General features: G+C 34.8%; 1 protein-coding gene and 1 long non-coding RNA gene across 3 annotated transcripts in view; one reads left to right on the top strand and one right to left on the bottom strand.

Moving 5' to 3' along the window:
* LOC120081240 (uncharacterized) overlaps window positions 1-9,317 on the bottom strand; it is a 33,023-nt gene extending 23,706 nt beyond the window's left edge. Inside the window, exon 1 of one of the 2 annotated variants that reach the window (XM_039035957.2) lies at window positions 8,064-9,317. In XM_039035957.2, coding sequence (XP_038891885.1) covers window positions 8,064-8,970 — 907 coding nt within the window. In that variant the 5' untranslated portion in view covers window positions 8,971-9,317. The remainder of the gene's footprint in view (window positions 1-8,063) is intronic. The other variant, XM_090307676.1, reaches the window with a different exon arrangement.
* Window positions 9,318-10,696: 1,379 nt separating this feature from the next.
* LOC150038472 (uncharacterized) lies at window positions 10,697-12,779 on the top strand. The gene is made up of 5 exons (XR_016527386.1): window positions 10,697-11,385; window positions 11,498-11,567; window positions 11,660-11,722; window positions 11,852-11,920; window positions 12,540-12,779. It is a non-coding gene; the product is annotated as an uncharacterized LOC150038472 (long non-coding RNA).
* Window positions 12,780-24,769: the final 11,990 nt, after the last annotated feature.

A 24,769-nucleotide genomic window follows, 5' to 3' on the forward strand; every position in this document is an offset into this window, starting at 1 on the left:
AATTGGCTTTTGTGGCTAATCGACAGATTATGAATTTCTCGCCTTATGACAAATAAGCTTATTGATGACTAATTTTGTTTTCTAAAAAAGCTGGTGTGATTCTCAAGTTAGACCTTGAGACAGCTTTTAGCAATGTTGAGCGAGATTTCTTGGATGTTGTGCTTTAGGTAAAAGGTTTTGGCTCTCTTTGGCGGCTTTGGATTAGAGGTTGTATCTTAGTTTCAACCATTCTATCATTATTAATGGTCGTCCTCATAGGAAGATCATTCCTTCCTATGGTATTCGTCAAAGGGACCCTCTCTCACCTTTCCTCTTCAATTTAGTTGCAGAACGGTTGAGTCGTCTTCTAGATCATAGTACTTCTATGGTCCTTCTTGCTACTCACTCTATTGGTACTTCATCTTTCTATTTGGATCATCTTCAATTCATCTTTTTGATATTGTCTGTATCTTTAAGCACGCATCTGGCTTAAAAAAAATAATCACTCTAAAAGCGAGTGCCTTGAAATTCATGTTAATGATTCCGATTTTGAATGGATGTTAAACACATTGGGCTATAAGCAGAGTTGTTGACCATCTCCTACTCGGGCTTACCTTTGGGTGGGGATTCTGACACAGCTACCTTTTGGCACCCGTTGTTGAGAAAATTCAATGCAACCTTCATAACCAGAAGTATGCCTTTATCTCTAAAGGTGGTAGATACAAACTTATTAATGTTACTCTTTCTAGTATGCCTACTTATTATTTATCTGTCTTGTGCTCTTTTGTCAGTCATCAAAAATTTAAAAAGATGGTTCGCGGTCTTTTTTGGAAGGTTCTAGTGGTGATAGTGGTATGCATAATTGAATTGGGAGATCACCGAAAGTCCTCAACTCATGGGTGATATTGGTATTGGTAATTTTAATCATTGTAACTTACCTCTTTTGGCGAAGTGGATTTGGTGTTTCCTTGTTGAGCGAGCTGCTTTATGGCGGCAATTAATTGTTGGCTAAGCATCTATTAGGATACCTCCTAACAAGAAAATACTCAAGGACAAGGAATGGACTCAAGAACAATCAAATATGGAATATATAAAAATGTATTGAAATATGCTATAATCTCATAAAGAATGTAACAAGATAACCACTAACTTTTCGAGAGGGCTGACTCTTCCAAATTCCCAAATTAGGAAATCTCACTAAATTCTTCACTCTTACTTCCACCCCACTCCTTCTGTTTATAACTAAAAGACCTAACCAACTTACTAACTATTTACTAATTTGCCCTTCTAATACCCACCCTAATAGTTTACTAATAATCTTACTATTTCCATAATTAGAGACCTTACAGCATCATACGACCAGAATTTGGCATGCATCTAGTTTTCGTAGTTCTTTGGATTCCACTGGAGATTTATTTGTCAGACTATTGGCTTGGTCACGAGTTGTGTTCAATATTGCATTGGTAATGGTTCTTCTACTTCGTTTTGGAAAGACTCCTAGCTCAATTGTGGTATTATTTCTACTACATTCCCCCGTCCTTTTCATCTTGCTCCATCTAGATGATACTGTGGCTGACGTGTGGATTGATTGTTCAAATTCAAGGGATTTGCATCTTCATCCTAATCTTAATGATTTGGAGTTTCTAAATGGGTTACTTCATCTCATCTTTTATCTTCGGTTAAAATCCGCCCTAAATCTAATACTTGGATATGGCCTAACAAACCCTTTTCAACTTTTACAGTTAAATCTCTTATCTCTCATGGCAGATTTGATGGGTTCGAGTGAATCTCCCAAGAAGGATCTTTATTCTATCATTTGGAAGGATCATGACCCAAAAAAGATCAAAATGTTCCTTTGGAGCTTAGCGTTGGTGCTATCAATACGGCTGATAGGTTACAAAGGCGGATGCCGTACATGTATCTCTCCCCTTCTTGGTGCCACATGTGTTGCTAACATGCTGAATCTTCACCTCACTTACTTGCTCATTGGCCATTGCTCATTTGCAACTCACTTCTGGAATGTTATTGTGAAACCTTTTGGTTGGTCTCTGGCATGTCCTGATTCTATATTCGATCTTCTTCCTTCTTTATTAGTGGGGCATCCTTTTGGTGGCTCTAAAAGAACAATTTGGTTGGCTATTGTGTGAGCGTTCTTCTGGACTCTTTGGGTTGAATGTAATAGCCATCTATTCAAGGATTCATCCTCTCCTTTTGATCGATTTATGGACTTGGTTCTATCTAATGTGTTTCTTTGGTGTGCATCTATACATCCATTTACTCATTATCGTTTATCTTTTATTCTTTCCAATAGGAGAGCTTTCTTGTAATCAACTCTAGGTGTTGAGGTTTCCCCTATTTCATCTATCAATGAAATGTTTCTATTTCAAAGGGAAAAAAAATTCATAAGTCACAAAAGATGACATGAAACAGACCTAACACAGCTACTTAACTTGCCCAAAACAGAATATAAACAGTAAAAGCACAGGAGGGTTAGTCAACTGGAGAATTCACATTTCTACCCCTTTTAGCATATATATTAACTAATCAACTATAGGGGGCCTCACAAAATGTTCATTGGTATAGATATAGAGAATTTTTTAAGGTCACATCCGCATCAAGCTTATAAAAGACACTCTAATTAGAGTTCACCATAAACTAGAATTCCCTATGCAAAGCATTAAACCTAACCTTCTGGACTATTTCTTCCCAATTCCTCTCCATCATAATTTCTGTTGTTTCAATTTAACAATGTTGGCCCCATCAATTCTATTTCTGTTTTAGGAAACAAAACAGTTCCACGATAAAATGAATGACAAAATGGGAACCTATGCATAGGATTTACATAAAAAAAACAAAACAAAACACTTGTTCAATGAGTTATAAATAAGATGATTTAAGCCATAATTACAAAAAGGAGAAACCAATTTACACCAAGTGAGAGTCCTAAATAACCAAAGAAGTAAAAGATTTGTAGTCCGGGTATCTGAAAAGATGCACAAAATCCTGCCAAGCCAAAGAGGCCATAGAAAAGCCCGTATGTTTTTTCACCTGCTTCTTTTAAACCACGCACCCACAAAATTGGCTCAAAATCTTTGTAAACCCAATATTGTGCTACAACACTAGAACCACAAAAATGGAACGAAAAGGAAGTAAGAGCAAAATCTCTTTGCTTCAAACTTCTGGAAACTTTTCCCTATTTAGTTCTTTCGTCAATTAAGACAAAAATAATAAATAAATAAATAATTGCAAACAACCAAAGTTCTAATTCTTCCATCTAGAATCAAACTCTTCTTTTTTTTCTTTTTTCATATCCGGGAGGGTCTAGGTCAAACTCTCACATATATCATGGCCAGACTCTCACGGATATAACCATGGGGGAATCAATTCAGAGAAGACCTACAAGTTGTGAGAAACCCTAAACTCTCACATATTCTTAAAATTTTTATATGTTGCGCAAATTACATAATTCCCACAGTTGTAGGTCTTCTCTGAATTGATTCTCAACACAAGACTCTTCTCCTTCTTGATTCCTAATTCATCAGTGATTTCATTGATAATTAAGATACCACTGAAAATAAATGAACTGAAGGTAAATCTGCCACCTTATGAGAAGGAAGGAAGGGAGAATTAAAAAATACTCTTCTTCCGAGACAAAGCCTCTTACAAATCTTACTCATAACTGGATCCTAAAACATAAGGCTTCTAGGATTGGCCAATATCTTCAAACAAATATGCCTCACACTACTTACATTATGAAATGTAGCATTTACATGAAATATTATATTCTCAAAATTTTTAAATAATTTTGCATTGCATGCCTAGGCTCCAAAGAGTGTTTGTGCCTTAGCCCGCCTTCTACCTCTCGAGTTTTTCTTCATTAGAAACAAGAGAGTTTGCATTGATATGGTTAAAAGATACAATATTATCTTGGGCTGCCTTTGGGTGGTAATCCCAAGGGTCAGGTGTTCTGGGATACCATGGTGGTAAAGGTTAAAAAATGGTTGTCTACTTGAAAAAGAAATCTTTTTCCCTAAAGGGGGAAGACTTACTTTTATTCAGTCGCTACTTAATGGGATTCCAAGTTACTTCATATCTCTTCTCAAAATTCTAGTGGGGTGAGCAAGAAAATTGAGAGTGACGAGGAATTTCTTATGGGAAGAGACGAATGAGGAGGGAGGTCCCACATGGTCAAGTGGGAGTTGGAGAGGGACTCCAACAAGGTTTGTTCTTTGGCGAGGTTTCATGTTTCTCTTTGGGCTTCGGTTTCGAACACCTTTTGTAATTATTCCCTAGGCAATATCTTACCTAGTTGGAAGCTCTTTCTTTAGTGGGGTTTCCATGGACTTGGTTTTTGTATCCCCTTGTATTCTTTCATTTTTTTTTCTCAATGGACACCGCTATTCCTATTAAAAAAAAATTTAAAAAAAAAAAAAAGAAGAAGAAAAGTGGGATTGGTGTTGAAGCCGATGGAATTTGGAGGTTTTGGGTATCATAAATCTAAGAGTATGTAATGAGGCCTCCCTAGCAAAATGGTTGGGGTGCTTTTTCATGGAGCATAACATGTTGTGTTTAAGACTCAAGAGTGATAGTGAGTAGGCATGGAACTCATCCTTTTGAGTTTTAAATGGGGTGTTGATGGTAATTCAAGAAGCCTTTGGAAAGCTATATCATTTGGATTCCCTCTTTTCTCTCCTTTTATCACTTGTTTTGTTGGAGAAGGCTAGAAGGTTTATTTTTAGGACCGTTGGTGGGGAAGAGGCCTCTTTGTGCTTTGTTTCTATAGTTATACTGCCTCATGAACATAAGGTTGCATCTTGTGGCCTCAGTATTACCTTCCTCTTATCCTTCTTCCTCGATCTCTTAGGGTTTCCAAAGACCTTTGACGAATAGACAGGTGGTGGATGTGGCAGGTCCCCCTTCTCTTCTTCGAGATAAGTTAGTGGCTCCAGAGAGAGAAGATATTAGGTTTTGGTCCCCCCACCCATATTTTGTCTTTCCCCTCTCCCTCTCCCATTGCCCCAGTTTTTGCCTCTCTTTGGAAGGTTAAATTTCTCAGGAAGGTTAAGGTTTTTGGCTTTTCACATGGCATTGGCTTCTGCCCCTTTTTCCGATGATGGAATTTATTCTTTTGTTTCTTTATATGTGTGTGTGTGTTAAGTGGAAAAAAAAAAAAAAAAAGTTTTTGCATGGCAGATTCTACATGGGAGAGTTCATACCCTAGATCGCATTCAAAGACACTTTTCCTTTGTCTTATTCCTGAAATGGCACATTCTCTATTGCTTGAGAAGGATCTCGATCATCCATTTTGGAGTAGTTAGTTTGCTTACTACATTTGAAGTTCTTGAATGAGATTGTTTCAGGTTTGTTGGGCATGGCATAGAGACGACAGGGCTCAAATGGAGGAGATGCTCTTGATTTAAAGGGAAATAAGCAAAGTTTTGTGGCAGGGTAGTTTTCTTTACAATTTTATGGGTTATTTGGAGTGAAAATAATAAAAGGGCCCCAGTTTGGTAAGCAAACATGAGGAGCCATATAAAGCATCAATAACCATCCCCCACAAAGCTATATTGCACATTGATATATATCCAAAACCATTTGGCTAATAGGGCCAAAATTCTTCTCTTGAGGTGAGTAAGTTGAGGCCACCGCACTCCAAAGGTGTGACAACAGTATCCCATTTCACAATTGGCAAGAAAAAGTAGGACAAATAATATAAGGGAAGGTTATAAAAAGTAGCTTGAATGAGATTAAGCCTGCCACCATTTGAAATGTGAGAATTCTTCTATGAGAGGTGCTATTTTTCCACTTTTTCAATCAACGGTTCTCAAAAAGATAACGCCTAAAAAAATAAAAATAAATAAATAAAAAAGAGAGAAGATAAAGCCTAGACTGTAATTGAGAGGAAGGCCACAACATGAACTAGGCCAACATTCAACTTTGCAACCTAGTTTTCTAACCCAAAATTCAATCTCCTGGCAGTCCATGGGAAGCCCCAAAAATTCTTATTTATGATGGTTGGTTAATGTTGAGTCGAGATGCTTCTTCAAAAAGTCTCACCAAATTGAAAATGTTAACAAGAGCATGCTTGTCAGCCATGGATAAGAGGATTGAATTATTAGAATTTTTTTATTTTTTATTTTTTTTTGGCAATAGATATATTCAAGGAATCATTTCCCAAATCAAAAACATAAAAAAAAACATCTATACTAGCAGCATGGGACAATATCCTACTAAAGCAATCCACGACCAAGATGAAAAGAAAAGGTGAGAGAGAGTCCCCTTGGTGAAGGCCTCTAAAAGCCAAATCTTTCCTCTACGGAGGCCATTAATAACAATCAAGAAATTTGGAGAGGCAATGCAAACTCAGATCCACTTTCTCCATCTAAAGCCCAAAACCTTTTGCTGCTAGAATTCCACCAAAAAAGAAAAAAAGAAGTCCCAGACAACTTTGTCAAATGCTTTCTTGATGTCTAATTTTATAATCACACCCTTCTTTATCCTTTGTCAATCATTAATGAGCTCTTTAACAATGAGCAATGCATCAAGAATTTGTCTGGCCACAAATGTGGCATCTGTTATGGTGTGAGAAAGAATCTTCTTGAGTCAGCTCAGATTAGACCTTAGAAATTACCTTGTCCATGCAAGAAAAGAGGCTAACAGGCCAATAATCACCATCATCACGACCATCCAATTTTTTTGAGATCAAAGGAATATAAGTTTCACTCAAACTAGCATTGACAATATCATTCTTCAAAAAACCTTAGAACACCCTCAAAATGTATCCCTTATGAATGTTCCCTACCTTTTTATAAAGTTCCATTGTCCTTCCATCTAGCCCCAATGTTTTGTTTGATCCCAAGTCCTTTATAACGTGCCAGATTTCCTCTGAAAATTCTTTTTCCATGCCTCTGGCTAGATTCTGATCAATAGTGTTCCAAATCAGTGGGTTGGGGATGAATATAGGGCCTTCCCTTTTAGTGTATAACTTGTTATAGAACATCACAAAAGCCCCAACAATTTCAATTTGAGTAAATAAGCTTTTGCCTTTTGTAGAAAGAACCACCAAATTAGAATTTTTCCTTCTAAAGGGTAGCCACATTGTGGAGGAAAAATCTTGTATTAACATCCCCTTTAACAAGGCCATTTCAACTTACACCTTTGTCTCTATATAGATTCCTCCTTAACAGCCGAGAAAAACAACAGAGATTTAATGTAGTTTCTTGTACACGATGGGTAGATTGTAAGTTTCCTGGTTCCTCAAAAGGGTCTGGAACAGAGAGTTCCATGATAAGCTGGTTTCTTTGTGAATCTATGACGCCAAAAGTTTCCTTACTCCAGCTTTTGATATTAGCCTTAAAAATCTTATAATTTTTGGATGAACCTAGCCTCTGAAAGGATTTTGAGACCTTTCTAGTCCATCATGTTCCTTAAAAAACAATAGCATAGATTTCTCTCATCTCCTTTATCTATAGTAAAACAAACTTTCTTGGATACTCCTATAATTCTCGATAGCATGCAGTTGTATATCATTAAGTAGTCCAAGATCTTCTTCATTGATCCCTTTTGGCAACCTAAGAGCAGCTATTTAAAGGTTCTGAAAGGGAATAACTAATTCCCTAAAAGCCTAAGAATGCAGCCAAAGGCAATGACTAACTAACCGGCCAGCCTTAAAGCCTAACAGACAAAGAACCAGCCAGCTCAAAATAAAATGCTCTATACAAAAAGAATTAAAGAAAATAAGTTAACAAATTCATAACAGACCCCAATATTGGCCAAAAAGCTACATAAGCTACAACAAATACACTTTGAATAAAGATTGCTCCAAACTCTTGAAACTTTTAACGTGCAGCCTCAAACTTCAGTGAACGCATGGTATTACATTTATGCTTACACCTATCTTGGGCGATTAGAAGAAGGCTCCCAGGACTAAAATTATGAATCTATGATTAAAAGTTGCAAATTACAGGAAACACAACCAATATAACTAAAATGTACGTATAAGATACATTTCTGTGTATCCCTCTTACTGTAAAAACTACAAAGATAATCAAATAAAAGAAAGTTATAAAACTCTCTCAACTTACCAGAAATAGAATTTTTGTCCAATTTTCCGTCCAAGCATCCATTGCAAGCTGAACTTCCAGCATCTTCACTTCTACTGGCTTGTGGATTGAAACCATTGCTGCAAACAACAAGAGAACCACCATTCAAGTCAGTGCCTCCAGAAGTCCCACAAACTTCTCCATAAGGCAAAAATGACTTTTGAACTTCACGCTTGGCAGTAGAAGCCGTATTAGCATTCAGATTTCTAACTTTTCGACTACGCCCTCTCACAAAAGGCCTCAAATTAACAACCCTAATCCCATTATCTTCCCCCAAAAGCAAAAACCCAAACGAAATGTTAATCGACCAAATGGGTTTGCAGCAGTCAATCACAGCACATCTCATCAATTTCAAACCTAACCCATCATCGCCGACGCCCACCATCTTCACCGCAAAAACCCAAATCTTCAAGCTCGAAACAGAGTACATCGCGAAGAAATTGACCGACCCAGCTAAACGAACTGAAATCCCATGTCTAAAATTGACCAAAACACCCAATTTATCATCAGATCGAAGATCCTTCTGTGTGCAAACAACTGGAGCTCTCCTGAACAATTTAGAACTCTCCAAAACATAAAACCGAAGGAGAATCTGAGAGCCACCCTTGTGGGGGCCAGAGACCACAAACATAACCTTAGTATCGGAGTTGGAATTAGAATTCTGAAGGGCAACAAAAGCCGCAGAAGAACATGGAGAAGGCACAACCACTTGAGGGGAAGGAAGAGAGGAAAGAGAGAGGGGGGAAAAAGAGGGGTAGAGAGAGAAAGAAGAATCTGAGTGCATTAGAGCAAGAGAAAGGGAATGGGGTTCGAAGAGAAGGGAAGAAATTTGTGGAGAAGAAAGAGAAAGGTTGGGAAGGCTGAGCTTGGTGGCCTGTACAACAACCATTAGAGGATCTCAAGTTCTTAACAACAAGAAAACCAAAGACCTGTGAGAGAATCGTTAAGGATGTTGTTGCAGTAATTGCAGAGACAAAGAGAGGAATCCATCGGGTTGTAGAAGGAGATCAAGATACAAAGGAAGCATTTTTTTTTTTTCCCTCTCTCTCTCTTGAGTTGGTGAAACCTCAACTCAGGCTTTTGAGTTTGAGATTTGGTTGTTTCATTTTGTAATTACTTATTTTTTAGAGTGGTGATGGACAGATGAAAGACCCATTGGTCGAAAGTTTCAATTGGGTGGTCAAACTTGTTTGGGAAGGCTAATTGAGACTTGTGGGTTTGGGTCTTTGGAACCACGAGCGAAATTATTTAGTTGGTTTGTTTATATATTTAGTGCAAGAAGTTAATCAAGTCATAGAATTGATGTCACCACCCTACTTAAGTCCTCCCTCAAAACACCTGAATTTTCATGTTTAAATACATTTGGTCCTGAATTTAGAAGTATAAGTCTTTTGAACTTTCACTTTTGTTATCTTCAAAAAATATATATATATATATAAAAACTTTCACTTTTGTGTTAAATAAATTTATGAACTTTAAAAAATGTTTAATAGATTCATATACTTTAAATTTTATATCCATTAAGATCTTAAACTTTAAAAATATCTAAATTGATCATTAAACTTTTGATTTTACTCTAATAGATCCTAAAATTTTCAATTTTTGTATCTATTAGGTTGACCTATTCGATTCATATTTTAAAAGAATCACATATCTACTAAACATAAAATTATAATTTTAGGGTTTCATTGGACATAAAATGTGATTTTATATCTAATGGATGATTCATTGATTATTTTTCTTAAAAAAAAGTTTGATAAACTATGGACATGTTAGATACAGAATTGAAACTTTATAAAGAGCTAGAGTCTATCTACGCTAGATTTTGGTAGAGCTCTTCTGATTAAAAAAAAAAAAAAAAAATCTATTGGAGAAGTAAGAGCAAGCCTTGCTTAAACAAAAAAAAAAAAAAAAAAAAAAAAAAAAAAAAAAAAAGAGGGCGAGGATTTAAGAACTTCAAAACTTTTAAAGAAGCCATGCTTGCAAAGCACGGTTGCCTCTTTTGAGGAATCCAAATAGCCTCATTGTCAGGTTGCTCAAGAGGTCGTTACTTCACAAATGTGGATTTTTTAAATGCTTCTGTCGAGTAGTAATCCTTTTTATACTTGGAGAAGTCTTCTCTAGGTAGGGAACTTTTTTGTGAAGGGCATGAGATGGAAAGTGAAGGACAGTAGAAAGATCAACAATCTTTAGCTGTCCAATTCAAAATTTAAAATTGAGCTTTACTCATTATAATCTCAAAGATAAACAAGTGACACATCTCTTTAATGGGGAAGGGGTTGAAATGTTTCTCTAATTAGAAAGTTTTTTTCTTTCCTATGATGTCTCAGACATTCTGAATATCTCTCGTAGTAGGAGAAGTGGGGGGAATGAGGTCATTTGGCCCACTAATGAAAAGGACAAATTCTCGGTGAAAAGCGCCTACCATTTGGGAATGAGTCTCTCGTTGGGGGATGTTTCCTCCTCCTTACATTGTATCAGCTCTAAAAAAAATTTGGAGGACCTTGTGGGACCTTAAGACAAGACCAAAGATCAAATTATCTTGTTGGAGCATAAATAATATTATCCATACAACGGGAACTTAAATTTTAAAGGAATTAATTCTAACTTCCTTTATTCTTTTTGCATGAAATGTAAGGAATCAACTTGTCACTTAATTTGGGAGTGAGGTTTCTAAGAGAATTTAGGACATTTTCTGTAACACCCCGCATTTTTTTTAGTAATAATATAATTTCAGTATTTTTTATTATTTGAGAGCATTTTTATAATTTTGGACTTCAAGTGTAATTGCGGAAATTTAATTTTTGATGTTGAAATTATTCAATTTGGAAATTAATGACATGAATTAATTTCATGTTGGGAAGAAAAGGAATTTAATAATATAAGGTGGAATAAGGAAAATAATAACTTATAGTTTATTTTCTTTCTTTTTTAGTTTTATTATTATTATTATTAATTTTTTTATTTAAAAAAAAAAAAAAAACCAAATTCCCTCTTCTCCCTCACGCGACCGGAACCCCCCCCCCCCCGATTTTTTTTCTTTCCCTTGCCAGCCGCCCGTCCTTCTTCGTCCAGACCGCCGCTCGCCGCCAGATCTGAAGCTCGGTGAACCGGCCAGCCGCGTTTGCCTCGCCGTCCCCTTCGGCCGATCTCGCCAGCCAACTTCCCCTGCCCAGCGCCGCTCCTCTACGCGTCATCCACGAGCCGACCAGCGCTGCTCCTCTCCTTCAATCGACCAGATCTGGTCGGATTCCTCCTGTTATCGTTGTCGTTGCTTGTGTCGTCGTCAGATCTATCAATTTGGGTAAGATTTCTACTGTTTGGGGTTGTTTTCAGTTATACTTGACTGTCCATTTACTTTTGGCACCAATCGACTGAGGCCTTTATGTTTCAACTCTGGATTCATATTCTTGAAGGTATTAAGGTGCTGTTAGGTGAAGTTGGAATTGCTTTAGCAGATTTGGTGCACCATATATTACACCTTGGGTGAGTTTACCCAGATTTATTTGACAATACTTGGAGTATGTGTGATTAGGTCTTGGTTTTAATTTTAAAACTTGATTGCGTTCTTATGTCAGGGTCTTACTTGGAGTTGCTGGTTTAGTTGGTTGTCTGATATTATCTATGAATTTTCAATTTAGGTAAAGTTAAATTAAAGATCTTTAAATATTCTGGTTAATTGGATTTAGACCCCAAAAATGAGTTAAAACTTTGGATTTATTATTTTTGAACCAGGGTTGCTAAATTAATATTTGTAATGTATGTTATAGGGTGGATTCAAAGCCTTTCAAGAGTTGTAAGAGGGTTAATTACTTGATTAATTTGTGACCAAATTTGAGGTAAGCTACTAAAACTACTCATGGGCTAGGCACTAGATATATACTAGCATAATAGACGAATATCAGAACAAAACGATAGCATGATAAACGGATAGTATATAATGACCGATATATGTTCTTGTATGAGTATCTGTAAAATTTATTTGTGCACGTAGATACTTGCATACTAGTAAGAGATGATACTTGATTCGCTGAGGTTGTATTTGATATGAGGATATTGAGGCGTATATGCATGTTGTGTAGCCATGATGTTGAGAGGTATATGCATTTTATAAAACCATATTGTGATAATTGTGATGTTGAGACTGTGATAGTGTCTTTACTGATTAGTTAGATGCCCACTAGGTATTGTGTTTCCTTCGGGATTCACCAGATTGTGTTTCCTTCGAGATTCACCAGGGGTTGGGTTTCCTTTGGGATTTACCAGAGGTAGTGGGTATACTTATTTACAGTTGGATAGAAACCAGTTTTGCATGTATGTATGTGTCCTATGAAGACTAGAGCAGTTGTTATGTTCGGACAGGGGTAGGCACCTAGAGGACATCGATGCCTAGCTCGACCCCAGTAGTGAGGTTACTTACTGAGTATTTTATACTCATTCTTTCTCATGTTGTTTCAGGTAAAGGTAGAGATGCACCGGCGATTGACAAGCAGAATTCATGATCGAGCCACTAGGACTAGTGTTATGCATCCGCCCATGAGATTTAGATTTATTTTCATGTTTTGCTTAACTTTCAGTTTTAATGTTTAAAACTTACTATTAAGAATTGTTTTCAGACTTATTTATTAACATTTATGATTTATGGGTACCCTATTATTGTTTTTAATATTTGAATTTAATGAAGGGCTTTTGAACTCACCTTATTTATTTAGCATTTATTTCACCATACAAAGATGTTTACGTTCCATGCATGCAGGTATTTAGTAACGGCCTAGCTTGAGTCCTAGGGGGTCGGGTCGTTACATTTTCTTACATCCTAACGTACTTCCTGGACAATGTCATTGGAATTTCATGGATTATAGGAGCTAGGGGTGTTCAAATAAACCGACAACCCGAACAATCTGGACTACCCAACCCAAAATATAAGGGTTGGGTTGGGTTAGTTTATTTTTTGGGTTAGGTTAGATTAAACCTTTTCTATTTTTGTTGGGTTGGATTGGGTCGTGAGTTGGTTACAAAAAATTGGGTTGATCCAATCCAACCCAAATTTTAATATATAAATAAAATATACTATATATATTTCTCTTTGTTTAAAATTTGATTACTTTGTATTGATTAATTTATGAATTTTAAATATTTTTCTTTTAAAATTGTTATGATATTTATCTTTATTTGAAATTTGCAATAAATATCTTAGACATTTAGTATTTAGCATTTGAATTTTATAAGATTTTAGTTATTGGTCATGTGTTGTATATAAATTTACATATTTTTAATTAAAAATAAAAAAGAAGTTATAACCCAACCCAAACCAATCTGAAATTTAAGAGTTTTGTTAGGTTGGGTTGGGTTCTTTGGGTTGCTAATCCAACCAAACCGAATTTTCGGGTTGGTCTAAAAAATACCCTCACCCAACCCAACCCATATACACCCCTAATAGGAGCTTTCTTAGATACTCTTGTTCGAGAGAAAAGTTGGAAAGGGCAATCATAGTGTTGTGGAGCTTATAGAGCTTCAACAATATTCATTTCAACAAAAAATGCATTGATTTCATCTCAATCAAATGCACTATCGAGAAATTTTTGGAAGTTGTGAATTTTATTTACGGTTCGGGATGTTGCTGATGATGTTGCCCCTATTTCTTCCTCAATGTCATGTTCGTCAAGAGCATGGAAGCCGCCAAAAGCTGAACCCTAATGCTTCTTATATTTCGAGTAGATCCAAGGGGAGCGTAGGTTGGATTATGTGTGACCCTTTAGGCTCCCCTTTAGTTGGTAAGGGAAAATCCGTGAAGAATTTACACTCTATTATCATTCTTGAAGCTAAAGCATTTTTAGATGTGTTGAAAGAGATCAAAAAGCTTTGAGGTGGTGTCAACCTGCCCTTGATTACCGAATCTGAGACTCATTGGAGTTGGTGAAATTGTTAAACCATGTTGATTTGGACCTCCATGTTTGTGGATCTAATTATAATAGTTAGTGTTTCTAATTGTTATAACGTACAATTAACTACAATATTATTATTTGAAATTCCTCTTTATTGTCATGCATACTATTCGTTACACTATCTACTATTTCTTACTTGTCCTCTCCTTCTATCTTTGTTATAGTGCTTATTATTTTCTACCAACACTAAAATAATTTGCATTCCAAACACAATATTATTATAACTTACATACTATTATAAGTAATTGATTATAATAACCAACTCAGAGCCCTAAACTCCCCTAAGTATATGTGTTGAGGAGTGAATTTTGGCCTAGCAGAATAAAGCTAAAGTCAAGATAGTATAAGATAATAGAAGATAATATATAAGATAATATGAGATTTGATCCTAGTTTGCTAGGGATTAGGAAAATCATATCTTAACCCTAGTAGGGTTAAGATAAAATCCTAGACCAAATCCTCTATAAATAGATCATCATGGCTCCATATGAGATAACTAAAACTTCTAACTTTCTTCTCCATTTTATGATTCTCTTACCGATTTAGGCATTAGAGCTTTTTTTTTCTTTCTTTTGCAGGTTCTTTCTTCCTCGAATTACAAATTGAACTGTTGGTGTCACGTGAAGGTTAGGTGCATTTCCTATGTCCTAAATTTTGCATCAACAATTTGACACCATCTGTGGAGATAAGAGTGATCTACTTTTACAAAATTTGAAATCTTTGTAAAATTAAGAAAATCAAGACCATAACGACTTAGTTCTTCTAATCCTATTAAGGAAGAAGTTCTAATAGTAAAAACCATGGGCAAATTAGATCTCCATGACCAAGATCAAAGGAGACCATAGGCGAGTTAGATACTCATGACCAAAATCAGCTGAGACCATGGACAAATTATATCTCCTTGATTAAAATAAAAGGAGAATATGGATGAATTAGATCCTCATGTATCTCATTCAAGAAAAATAAAATTAAAACCATAGCAAAGGAAAAAGATTTTGTGAAGATATTGGGGGCTTAGTTTTATTATTATTAAAAAAAAAAGAAAAAAAAAAGGAAGAAGAAGAAGAATAAGAAAAGAATCGAAAATTAAGAAAAAGGCAAAAGATGGAAAAGGACAAAAAAGAGAAAACCCTAAAGATTCGATCTCTTTATTTCACTTGTTCTCTCCCCCTTCACGGGTATTGACAAGGGTAGACTGCCACGAATGATTTTCAGTAACGACTCCGAGGGCAACTGTGAGCGATTTTGAACGGCAACTACTTTGATCAACGACAAACAACGATTTAAATGGGGAAGATTATGAACGAAGACAGTTGCAAGTGAAGAATGGAGAGCAGCGATTCTAAACAATGGGGCATCGAGTAACAGTTTTGAGTATTGACGGTGAGCAGCAGCGCGAGCCTTCCTCCAGCTACGGCAGATAACAGAGAAGGCGACAACAAATGATTTTGAGAGGTAGCAACAAACGACAATAAACAACTTCGAATGATGACGACGAGGTGCATCTGAACGATGATTGCAGATAATTCTAAACAACAACACTAACCCGCATGAGTAGCAGCAACGAGCAGCACCCACTGAGCAACAACAACAGTGATAGTGAGCAGCAACAACAAGTAGTGACTCTAAATGGCGATAACAAGTAGGTTCGAACAACGACAACGTTTTTGGTAAGCGACGAGCAGCTTCTAGCGATGACCTATGGGCCATCGTGTACTTCTAACGACAATTTGATCGGCCTCCATTTGGCAACCAGTCTCGATTCTTTAATTTCTCATCACGGACATGAAGAAACTCGAACAAGAAAGAAGTGCACCTATCAATTGATAGTTAAAAGAAACGTGACAAGAATAGCAAGAGAACAATTCCATCGTACACTCGAGACTTTGTCCAAACAATTGGAGTTTTTAAGAAAAATGATGCTAGATGTCATGCATCTAATGGCTCATATATCAAACTATAGAAGCTTCAACAGTTTATTAGTGATGAATTTGATAGACTCAAACATAGGGATGGTAATTTAGGTAGAATTCCAGATCATGATCAACCCGAGACAATTATAGTCAGGGTTAAATCTTAAAGCCTTAACCTTGAAGAATGCACCAAATTGGCTATGGAATCAGAGCGTTATTTGATGACAGGGAAATATTTTCAAGAATCCAAGTAAAGGGAACTACAAAAGGTTGAATAATTGCAATTGAAAGAGGGATTTTGATGTTACAAAATTACAAAACACAAGATAAGTTTTACCCTGATACAACACTTACAACACTCAATTTGCATACATATGTCATATTCTTTATTAATTAAAATGCATGAAGAATTTATAGAGATACTCCACTCACATGTCTCCACATGAACGACCTGGACCGTCGTTATTTGTAGTATCACAAGAATAAGGCATCCAACCTTATTCATATACTATAAACCTTTTAGGTTATTTCTTGAACATGATCCATCTTGTAGGTAAAGGAACTAAATCCCGTAGCAAAAGCGTTTAATCACTTTTCGTCCGATTTTGTTATAGGAAAATTTTATAGAATAGATAATCATTATGAAGTTAAGCATGCTTTTATAGGATTGTTAAGGGAGAAGAGTAACAAAGAAACTCTTCTTTAAAACTTCTCCTGATCTTGAATTAAAACAACACGATCAGACGAACTATGTTCTTGAAGCATTTGCAGTGTCACCAGGATAAGGCGTCCAATCTTATCTATATATTGCAGACCTTTTAGGCTATTACTTGAACACAATCCAATCCACTCGTATGTCCACCACATACTATTCAAGCTACATTAAATAACCTTGGATCTTAGTTTATTTGATTGAGTTAATGCAATCTATATGTCGAATAAAATACTTCTTATTTTATTAAATAAATAATTTTTATTTACAAATTACAAACTATGAGATCCACGAGATTTAGGACACTAAATCCAACGATCTTTCACTTGTTCTAAAGCGAGTGGGGTGTACAGTACAAGATACAATATGCAGTAAAATACACAATACAATAAACTAGAGCATACTATATACCCCATAATACTCTCATTTACCCTAGACAAGATGATGCATATCCGTAGACCTAGACTCTCTAGGTGACCCTTAAATACTTTAGCTGTGAGAGCCTTCGTAAATAGATCAACAACATTGTGCACTGAAACAATCTTCTTAACGATCACATCTTCCCATTGCAAAGTTTCTCGAATGAGATAATATTTGCACTCGATGTGCTTTCCTTATTTGTGACATCAAGGCTTCTTAGAGTTTTCCAGAACACCATCATTATCACAATAAAGGGTGATGAGCACTGACATATTTGGAATTACTTCCAAGTCTGTCAAAAACTTCCTGAGCCAGACAGCTTCTTTAGCAGCTTCACAAGTAGATTCACAAGCAGCAACATACTTTGGCTCTATGGTAGAGTCAACAATACAGTCTTGCTTAATGCTACGTCATACGTTAAGAGTGAATACTAATCTTATTATGGATTTCCTAAAATTCTTATCAATTTGAAAATCAGAGTCAGTATATCCTGTAAGGATCAAATCCTTAGCACCATATACGAGCATATAGTTTCTCGTTCTCCTAAGATACTTGAGAATGACCTTAATCGTAGTTCAATGATCATTCCTTGATGAGATTGATATCTATTGACTATTCCTACTGCATAGAAAATGTCACAACATGGCAAACATTAGGCTCCCCACTGCAAATGCATAGGAAATCCATTTCATTTTCTCAATCTCTTAAGGTGTCTTAGAACATTGTTCCTTAGACAAGATAATTCCATGCCTGAAAGGTAAATCATTTCTTAGAATTCTACATCAAATACTTAGCAAGTATTTTGTCGATATACGTGCTTGAGACAAGACTAGTATTTTGTTATTACGATCTCTAATAATTTGGATATGTAGAACAAACTATGCTTCATCCAAATATTTCATTTGGAATTGAGTAACTAGCTATTTTTTTATATCAGTTAGTAAACCCATATCATCACAAATGAGTAGGATATCATCCACATATAATACTAAGAAAACATGATCTTCTTATAGACACAAGATTCATCAGCATTTTGGTCAAATCTATAGGACTTGATCGCAGTATCAAATCTTATATTTCAAGATCGAGAATCCTGTTTCAATCCATAAATAGACCTATTAAGCTTGCAAACTTTTAACTCTTGACCTTGTTCAATGAATTCCTCTAGCTGATTCATTTAGATAGTCTTATTAAGATTACCATTCAAAAAGATAGTCTTGACATCCATTTATCATATTTCATGGTCATAATATGTGGCAATAGGCAAGAGAATCTGGATAGACGTAAGCATAACAATAGGTGAGAAAGTTTCTTCATAATCCATTCTCTCAACCTGGGTATTACCCTTTACCACTAATCTAGCCTTAAAGGTTTACACCTTAATATTTACACCTCTTTTTCTCTTGTGGATCCATTTGCAACCTATAGGTTTTATCCCATTAGGTTGATCTACAAGATCCCAGATAGAATTGCAGTACATAGACTCCATTTCCAGATTCATGGCTTTAACCCATTCATCTTTATCTGCATCAAACATTGTTTGCTTGTAGGTCAATGGATCCTCAACCTCATCATCTGGTATGATGACTTGAGTTTTTTATTAAACCCAAATACTGAGTAGGTTGGGTTATAACTTTTCCATTACATTGAGACTTCCTCAATTCCTGAGAAGGATGGGCTTAACTAGATGAAACAATATCAACAACTTTTGTTAAGTGCTAGCTTCTTCAATGACTCACTTCAACAACTCTTGTTGAAGTTTCAGTAGTTTCGTTGGAAAGCTCATTCAATATGGTTTTACTTCTTGGTTTATGCTCCCTAATGTGGTCATCTTTCAAAAAAGTAGCATATATGTTGATACAAATACTTTATCGTCTTCTGGATCATAAAAAAGACCACCTCTCGTTTCTTTGGAGTAGCCTACAAATAACTATAACTTCGAACATGATTCCAATTTCTCTGGGTTTGCTACTAACACGTGAGTTGGACACCTCCAAATCCTGACATGTCGTAAACTACCTTTACGATCTCTCCATAATTCAAAAGGTGTTTTAGAAACACCATTTTTTATGGAACTTGGTTCAAAAGATAAGTTGCAGTCTTCATTGCATTACCCCATAATGAGTTAGGTAAAAAAGCATACTCATCATCGATCGAACCATGTCTAAAAGGGTTCTATTTCTCCTCTCTGATACTGTTGGGGTTGATGTCCTAAATCTTGTGGGTCCGGTAGTTTGAAATTGGATTGTACAAACAATTTATTTATCTAATAAAATAAAGAGGTATTTTATTTGGTATTTAGTAGCATTAATCCACAAAATCAATAAACTAAGATCAAAGGTTATCTTCTGTAACTTAAACATATATGTGGAGACATATAGGTGGATCATATTTAAGAGATAACCTAAACGGTCTGTAGTAGATGGATAAGGTATGGTACCTTATTCTAGTGACACTACAAACACGACTTGTTTTGTAGTTGTTACAACTGTTGTAAAGTACTAAAATGATCTGATCCTAATCATTCATTTAGAGATATGTGAGCGGAGGTGTTTATCCAAAGAATTTGTATAAGACCGGATCACAAAATAAATAATCTCACTATATAACACCGTTGATAGAACAGACTTACATTTCACTAAGATGACCATAGGTAACCTGACTTGAATCCTAAGTGAGTTATGAACTCTTGCCTATAAAGGCGACCCTTTGATCTACATGGGTGAGAGTGGCCAGTATCGACGACTCAATATGCCTTCAATTTTGGGGATTCATCTGATTGGGGAGCTAGGAACACAACTTCACAAGAAGAATTCACTCATTCCCTATTGTTAGGGTAAATAGATAAGTTGCTTCTTTAAGGGTTGATTCCGAGGTTTGAACAATGTTGAGCCACACCCTCTCCTGGTCCAAGAGGGGTTTGGTCATAGTTGGACTATGACTTATTGTTCATTAGGGGGATCAATGGTATTTAAGGAGTTAGATGTAATTATAGGGACAAAATGATGAATTTGGTCCAACCATACTTACGTATAATTTATGAAGGGTCAATACACCGTTGATTAGTTATATGACAAATAAATATTATCTGTTGTATGAAGGGTGCAATTGTCAGTCTTTAGTGAAGTAAACGACAGTTAATGGAAGTTGGTTAATTTAATTAAAGAGTTTAATTAATTAATCAAGTACCATTGGAGCTTTAATCTATAGGTTCATAAGGTCCCCTCGTAGCTCAACTGGGATTACTGAGAGTCGAATTAATTTTGGGTTAATTCGAATTATTCAGATTACTTGAGAAAATTAATTATATAGGATATAATTAATATAAATTTATTATAGGTTGACATAATTAATATAATATATTTGATACATTATAAAATAAAGTTTTATTTAGCAGGAAATAAATAGACATTTGAATTTGGTTCAAATAATAATTATATGAATATGATTCATATGAATACTATAGGTTAAATTTAATGTGAATTTGATGCATAATAAATACTATAAATTTAATGAAAGAATATCAAACTACAGATTATATTATAAGATATGATATAAAGTATAGGTTACATGTTATATTTGATATAACATATATTATTATTATTATTATTATTATTATTATTATTATTATTATTATTACTATTATATATTATTTAAACTAAAAATTGTTTTTTTAATTTTAATTTTAGAATTATGGAAATACCCCCTCCCCCAATTCTCTCATTCAAAAGACGTGCAAGTGGGGTTGGTTGAGATAAGTTCTGTTTTCTTCTTCCCCCTTGCTACAAACGCAGAAGAGAAGAGATCGATCTTCAATCATTTTCATTGAAAAGCTTTTCCTCTCAAAATAATTTTTCCATCTCCTTCTACCAAGATTATACGAAGTCCATACACTCTCGTGATTTCTCACCCTAAAGAGAATACCGAGGTTACACTGTAGTGGTGTCTGACTAATTGGCTTTTTCGAAATCGTGGGAGATTCTTGCGTTTGTGACTAAAAGAGGAGTTACGAGAAGAATTTGTGACTTCAAGGTTTAGTAATTTCTAATATTTTTAATACCTTATATTTTGAAGTGAAAAAGCATATTGTGATTTAGAATATATATCAATTGTTTCTGTCCCCTGAATTTATCACTTCTATAAAATTAAAAATTGGAATATGATCCACTTCCACTTAGGTGTCCATACATCCTTCAATTGGTTTCAGAGCGGTTGTTTTGAGTCCCAATTTATATTATTTTCGAAATTAAATTTAGGTTTATGGTGGGTATTGTTTCTGTACTGCATTTATGGTTGATGAATGTGGGTTTCGCAAATTCTGGATGTTTCGAGATTGGTCCGTGTAGTTTTCGGCTGTTAATTTACAATTTGGTAAGTAAGGACCCATTACGTTTTCAGCATAATTGCTATCAAGTCTGTAATTTTATTAGTCCGGGTTGTTTATGGTTTTTTTCCAATGAAGATTTGGAGGTTTCAAGGCCAAAATTGGAGGAAATCAGAATAGAAATGCACGGTACAGAAGCGTTCTGTATTCCAGTGTCGTTACACTGTACCCTAGAACCGCGACACTCTAACCCAATGTGAGCGGGAAAAGTTCCGGAAGTGTCGCAACGCTCCGAGGCATATTGACGCGGGTGGTTCGACAAGTGGTTTGCGATTCGCGGTCCAAGCAGTTCGACTCCTCCAGCAATTTAGCAACAACTTTTCCTTTTTTTTTTTTTAATTATTAGTTGTAATAATTATATTTTATATTAATTAAATTAATATAACATTTATATTAATTTAATTAAGGGATAGGAGGTCAATCTTGATCCAAAATATTACTGTTTAAACTATGCATTGGATGTATGGTTTATTTTATTTAATATATGTCATAATGTATGCCACATAGTGAGATTTGCATTTATTCATGCATCATGTTTATTATAAATGTTATAGTATAGTTGCAAGAATTTTTTAAGAGCATGCCCATGCATCATATAATATAAAAATTATAATATATACATGCATTAATAACACTATCATGCATAAATTATATTATAAATGTTATAATATATAGTTAGAATGTATGAATGTATGTTATTGTTTTTCATTACTATAGTATATAATTGTTATGTATGATTTATAATGAAAAATGAAATTGCATGATGCATGACACCACCTTAGGTAAATTATAAATATTATAATTTTACCAAAGTATGTCATTAGATGCAATCTTAGGTTTTAATTTGTTTCATTTTTCTTCATAATAGTTATCAGTTAAATGAAATTAGAAATTAAAATTTATAATAAAGAGTTGCTTGCTAACATAGGTTTCAAATCATTTTTTAAATAGTTTAAAATCTGATTCACATTAGACCTATGATCACAATATTTCTAATAAGATTAGATATATGTTTAATCTCTTAATTAGTTTAATAGGATCAAACTTGTAATATCCCAAATTTGTACGAAAGTATGTATTCAGGAAATTACATGTTAAATATAAGGTTCAAAATTAATTGTTCTAAGTCTAGACAATTTTCTAAATTTAAGACAACAAATGTTAAAATTGGCTATAGTTCTTATTGGCATTTAAAAATTTGGCAAAAAAAATTACTAATTAAATAAATGTTTAAGTAAGTAACCATCTAAGAAATAATGATGACATAGAAAGATTTTCAAGTAGAAAAATCTAGTAAGTTTGAGAACCAAATAAATAGATAATAAATAAAATAATTAAGAAAGTAAGAAATATCTAGAAGGCTCTAGAGAGAAAGAGAAAAAGATAAAATAATATGTTAGGGGGAGTTTGGTGCGTGATAAAAGCAAAGAGTTGAGTTGGTGATTATTATCTGGAGAGTTAAATTATCTAGGGAGTTAAAATTGTTTATGTTTGTTGTGCAGAGTTGAGTTAAGTTGAGTTTGGAAGTCTGTGTTTGAGTGCCGAGTTGAGTTCAGTTGAAGTATCTGATGCAGTTTTTTGTAAATTAGATTGGTTCTATTTTCTTTGTTTGTTTTTTTATTTCATTTTTTAGATTTTAGTTTTATGTTTTGCTAATGTTGATTAATTTCAACTATACACCTATTTTCTCAATTTTTTTATGACATAAACTAGACAATTTTCATTTTTTTTATCTCAATTTGTAGAACATAATAGATTATTTTCCATGTATTCTTTTCAAAAACTGTAATAATTCTAATTCTCTTCAATCTATAAAACATACCCCCCAAATACATTTCATATTATTGCTCAATTACTAATGAATTGGTATATTGTATGAATATATATTGAATCTTGCTAATTTAACATTATTATTTCACATAGCGTACATATGAATGTTGAATAACTGAATAACTTAACTGGTTAAGTTTATATAATATGGATCGTATATTTGGAACTAAAATTGTACATAGGTTAATTACCTTCCATTTGATAATGATAGTGAGAATGTGATAGTGTAATACAGTAACATTGTTCTGAAGATCACAAAAATAATATCAATCGATCGAACAGTGGCCATTTCAAAAAAAATTTACAAAATATATGTTTTTTTGGGTTGAAATATTAGGTGGTCAGTCTAGTGGGTTCGAGCAAGTAGGCATGTACAGTACCATAACTGTTTCTCTTCTGGTATAGCTAGGAAGATGTCAGTTTTCTGTATGTTCATGCCAATTATATCAATTAGGTCACATCTATCATCCTCAATGAGCCCTTCAATACCAAACATGACCTGAATATGTCATTCCGACATCTAAATCCATTTCATATTTCTCAGCTTGCCATATAAAGAGTCTACCCATGTACGCTAACTGGATATCAACGGTTGATCGCATGATATCGATCATTTCATTCTGGAATGTGAGTCATTTCCACTTACTCCCTCTAGATGGATCCGCTCGTACGCTCGCTTTGCCGGTGGAATTATTTGGTACACCTGCTCTCCCGGTGGACATATCTCCTTGATCTTCTTCCATTGCATCCTCAGGCAGTTGAATATATTCATTATCAGGGTAAAGTATTCTTATGACCCTAGCCGAATCTCGTTTTCCATTTCTCGAAACAAATTTGATGCCATCACCACTGGTGGCTCACAATAGTGCCCAGTTTCCCTATGCTTCCCAAACACACTTGATAGTTCATTGTAATGGAGGAATGGCTTGCTTCACAATCCCTTCGTATTTGGATGACTCTGTATTCGTATATGGAAGTAATATTAGAAATTATACAAAAGCCGGTTCGGTATATATTATTTAATATTTTAAAAAACTTACTCGAACCCAGACGTCGAAGATCTCCACGTCCACCTAAACGCACTTGAACTCCTCGTTCCATCCGAATCCTGATTGATTTAACATCTCCGTTACTACCGAGTATTGTTTCTTCATATTTATAATCTTGCATTCAATAGTATTCTGGTTTAGGCCACACCCGGGAAATTTCTCCTCTATTATTCACTCCAAGTGTTGTAGATATCCCAGCCGGAAAGTCCCATTCTCAAACTTCCAATCGAACTCCACCAAAAAGTTTAGGGAATTCACTAACCCATTGTCCTTTGGGTTTTATGTCCTAAAACTCGCAGTTTGTAGAAAGATAAACATTTTCTATAGTCAATAAACTTATTATTGATTGCATACAAAAAAGTCTAAATCCCATAAACTAAGATCCATGACTATTATATGAATATTTGAACTTTATATAAAGACATAAAAATGGAT

The sequence above is a fragment of the Benincasa hispida genome, chromosome 1, assembly GCF_027475165.1.
Source record: "Benincasa hispida cultivar pf3 chromosome 1, pf3_genome.v1.1, whole genome shotgun sequence".
In the NCBI taxonomy this organism is placed as follows: domain Eukaryota; kingdom Viridiplantae; phylum Streptophyta; class Magnoliopsida; order Cucurbitales; family Cucurbitaceae; genus Benincasa; species Benincasa hispida.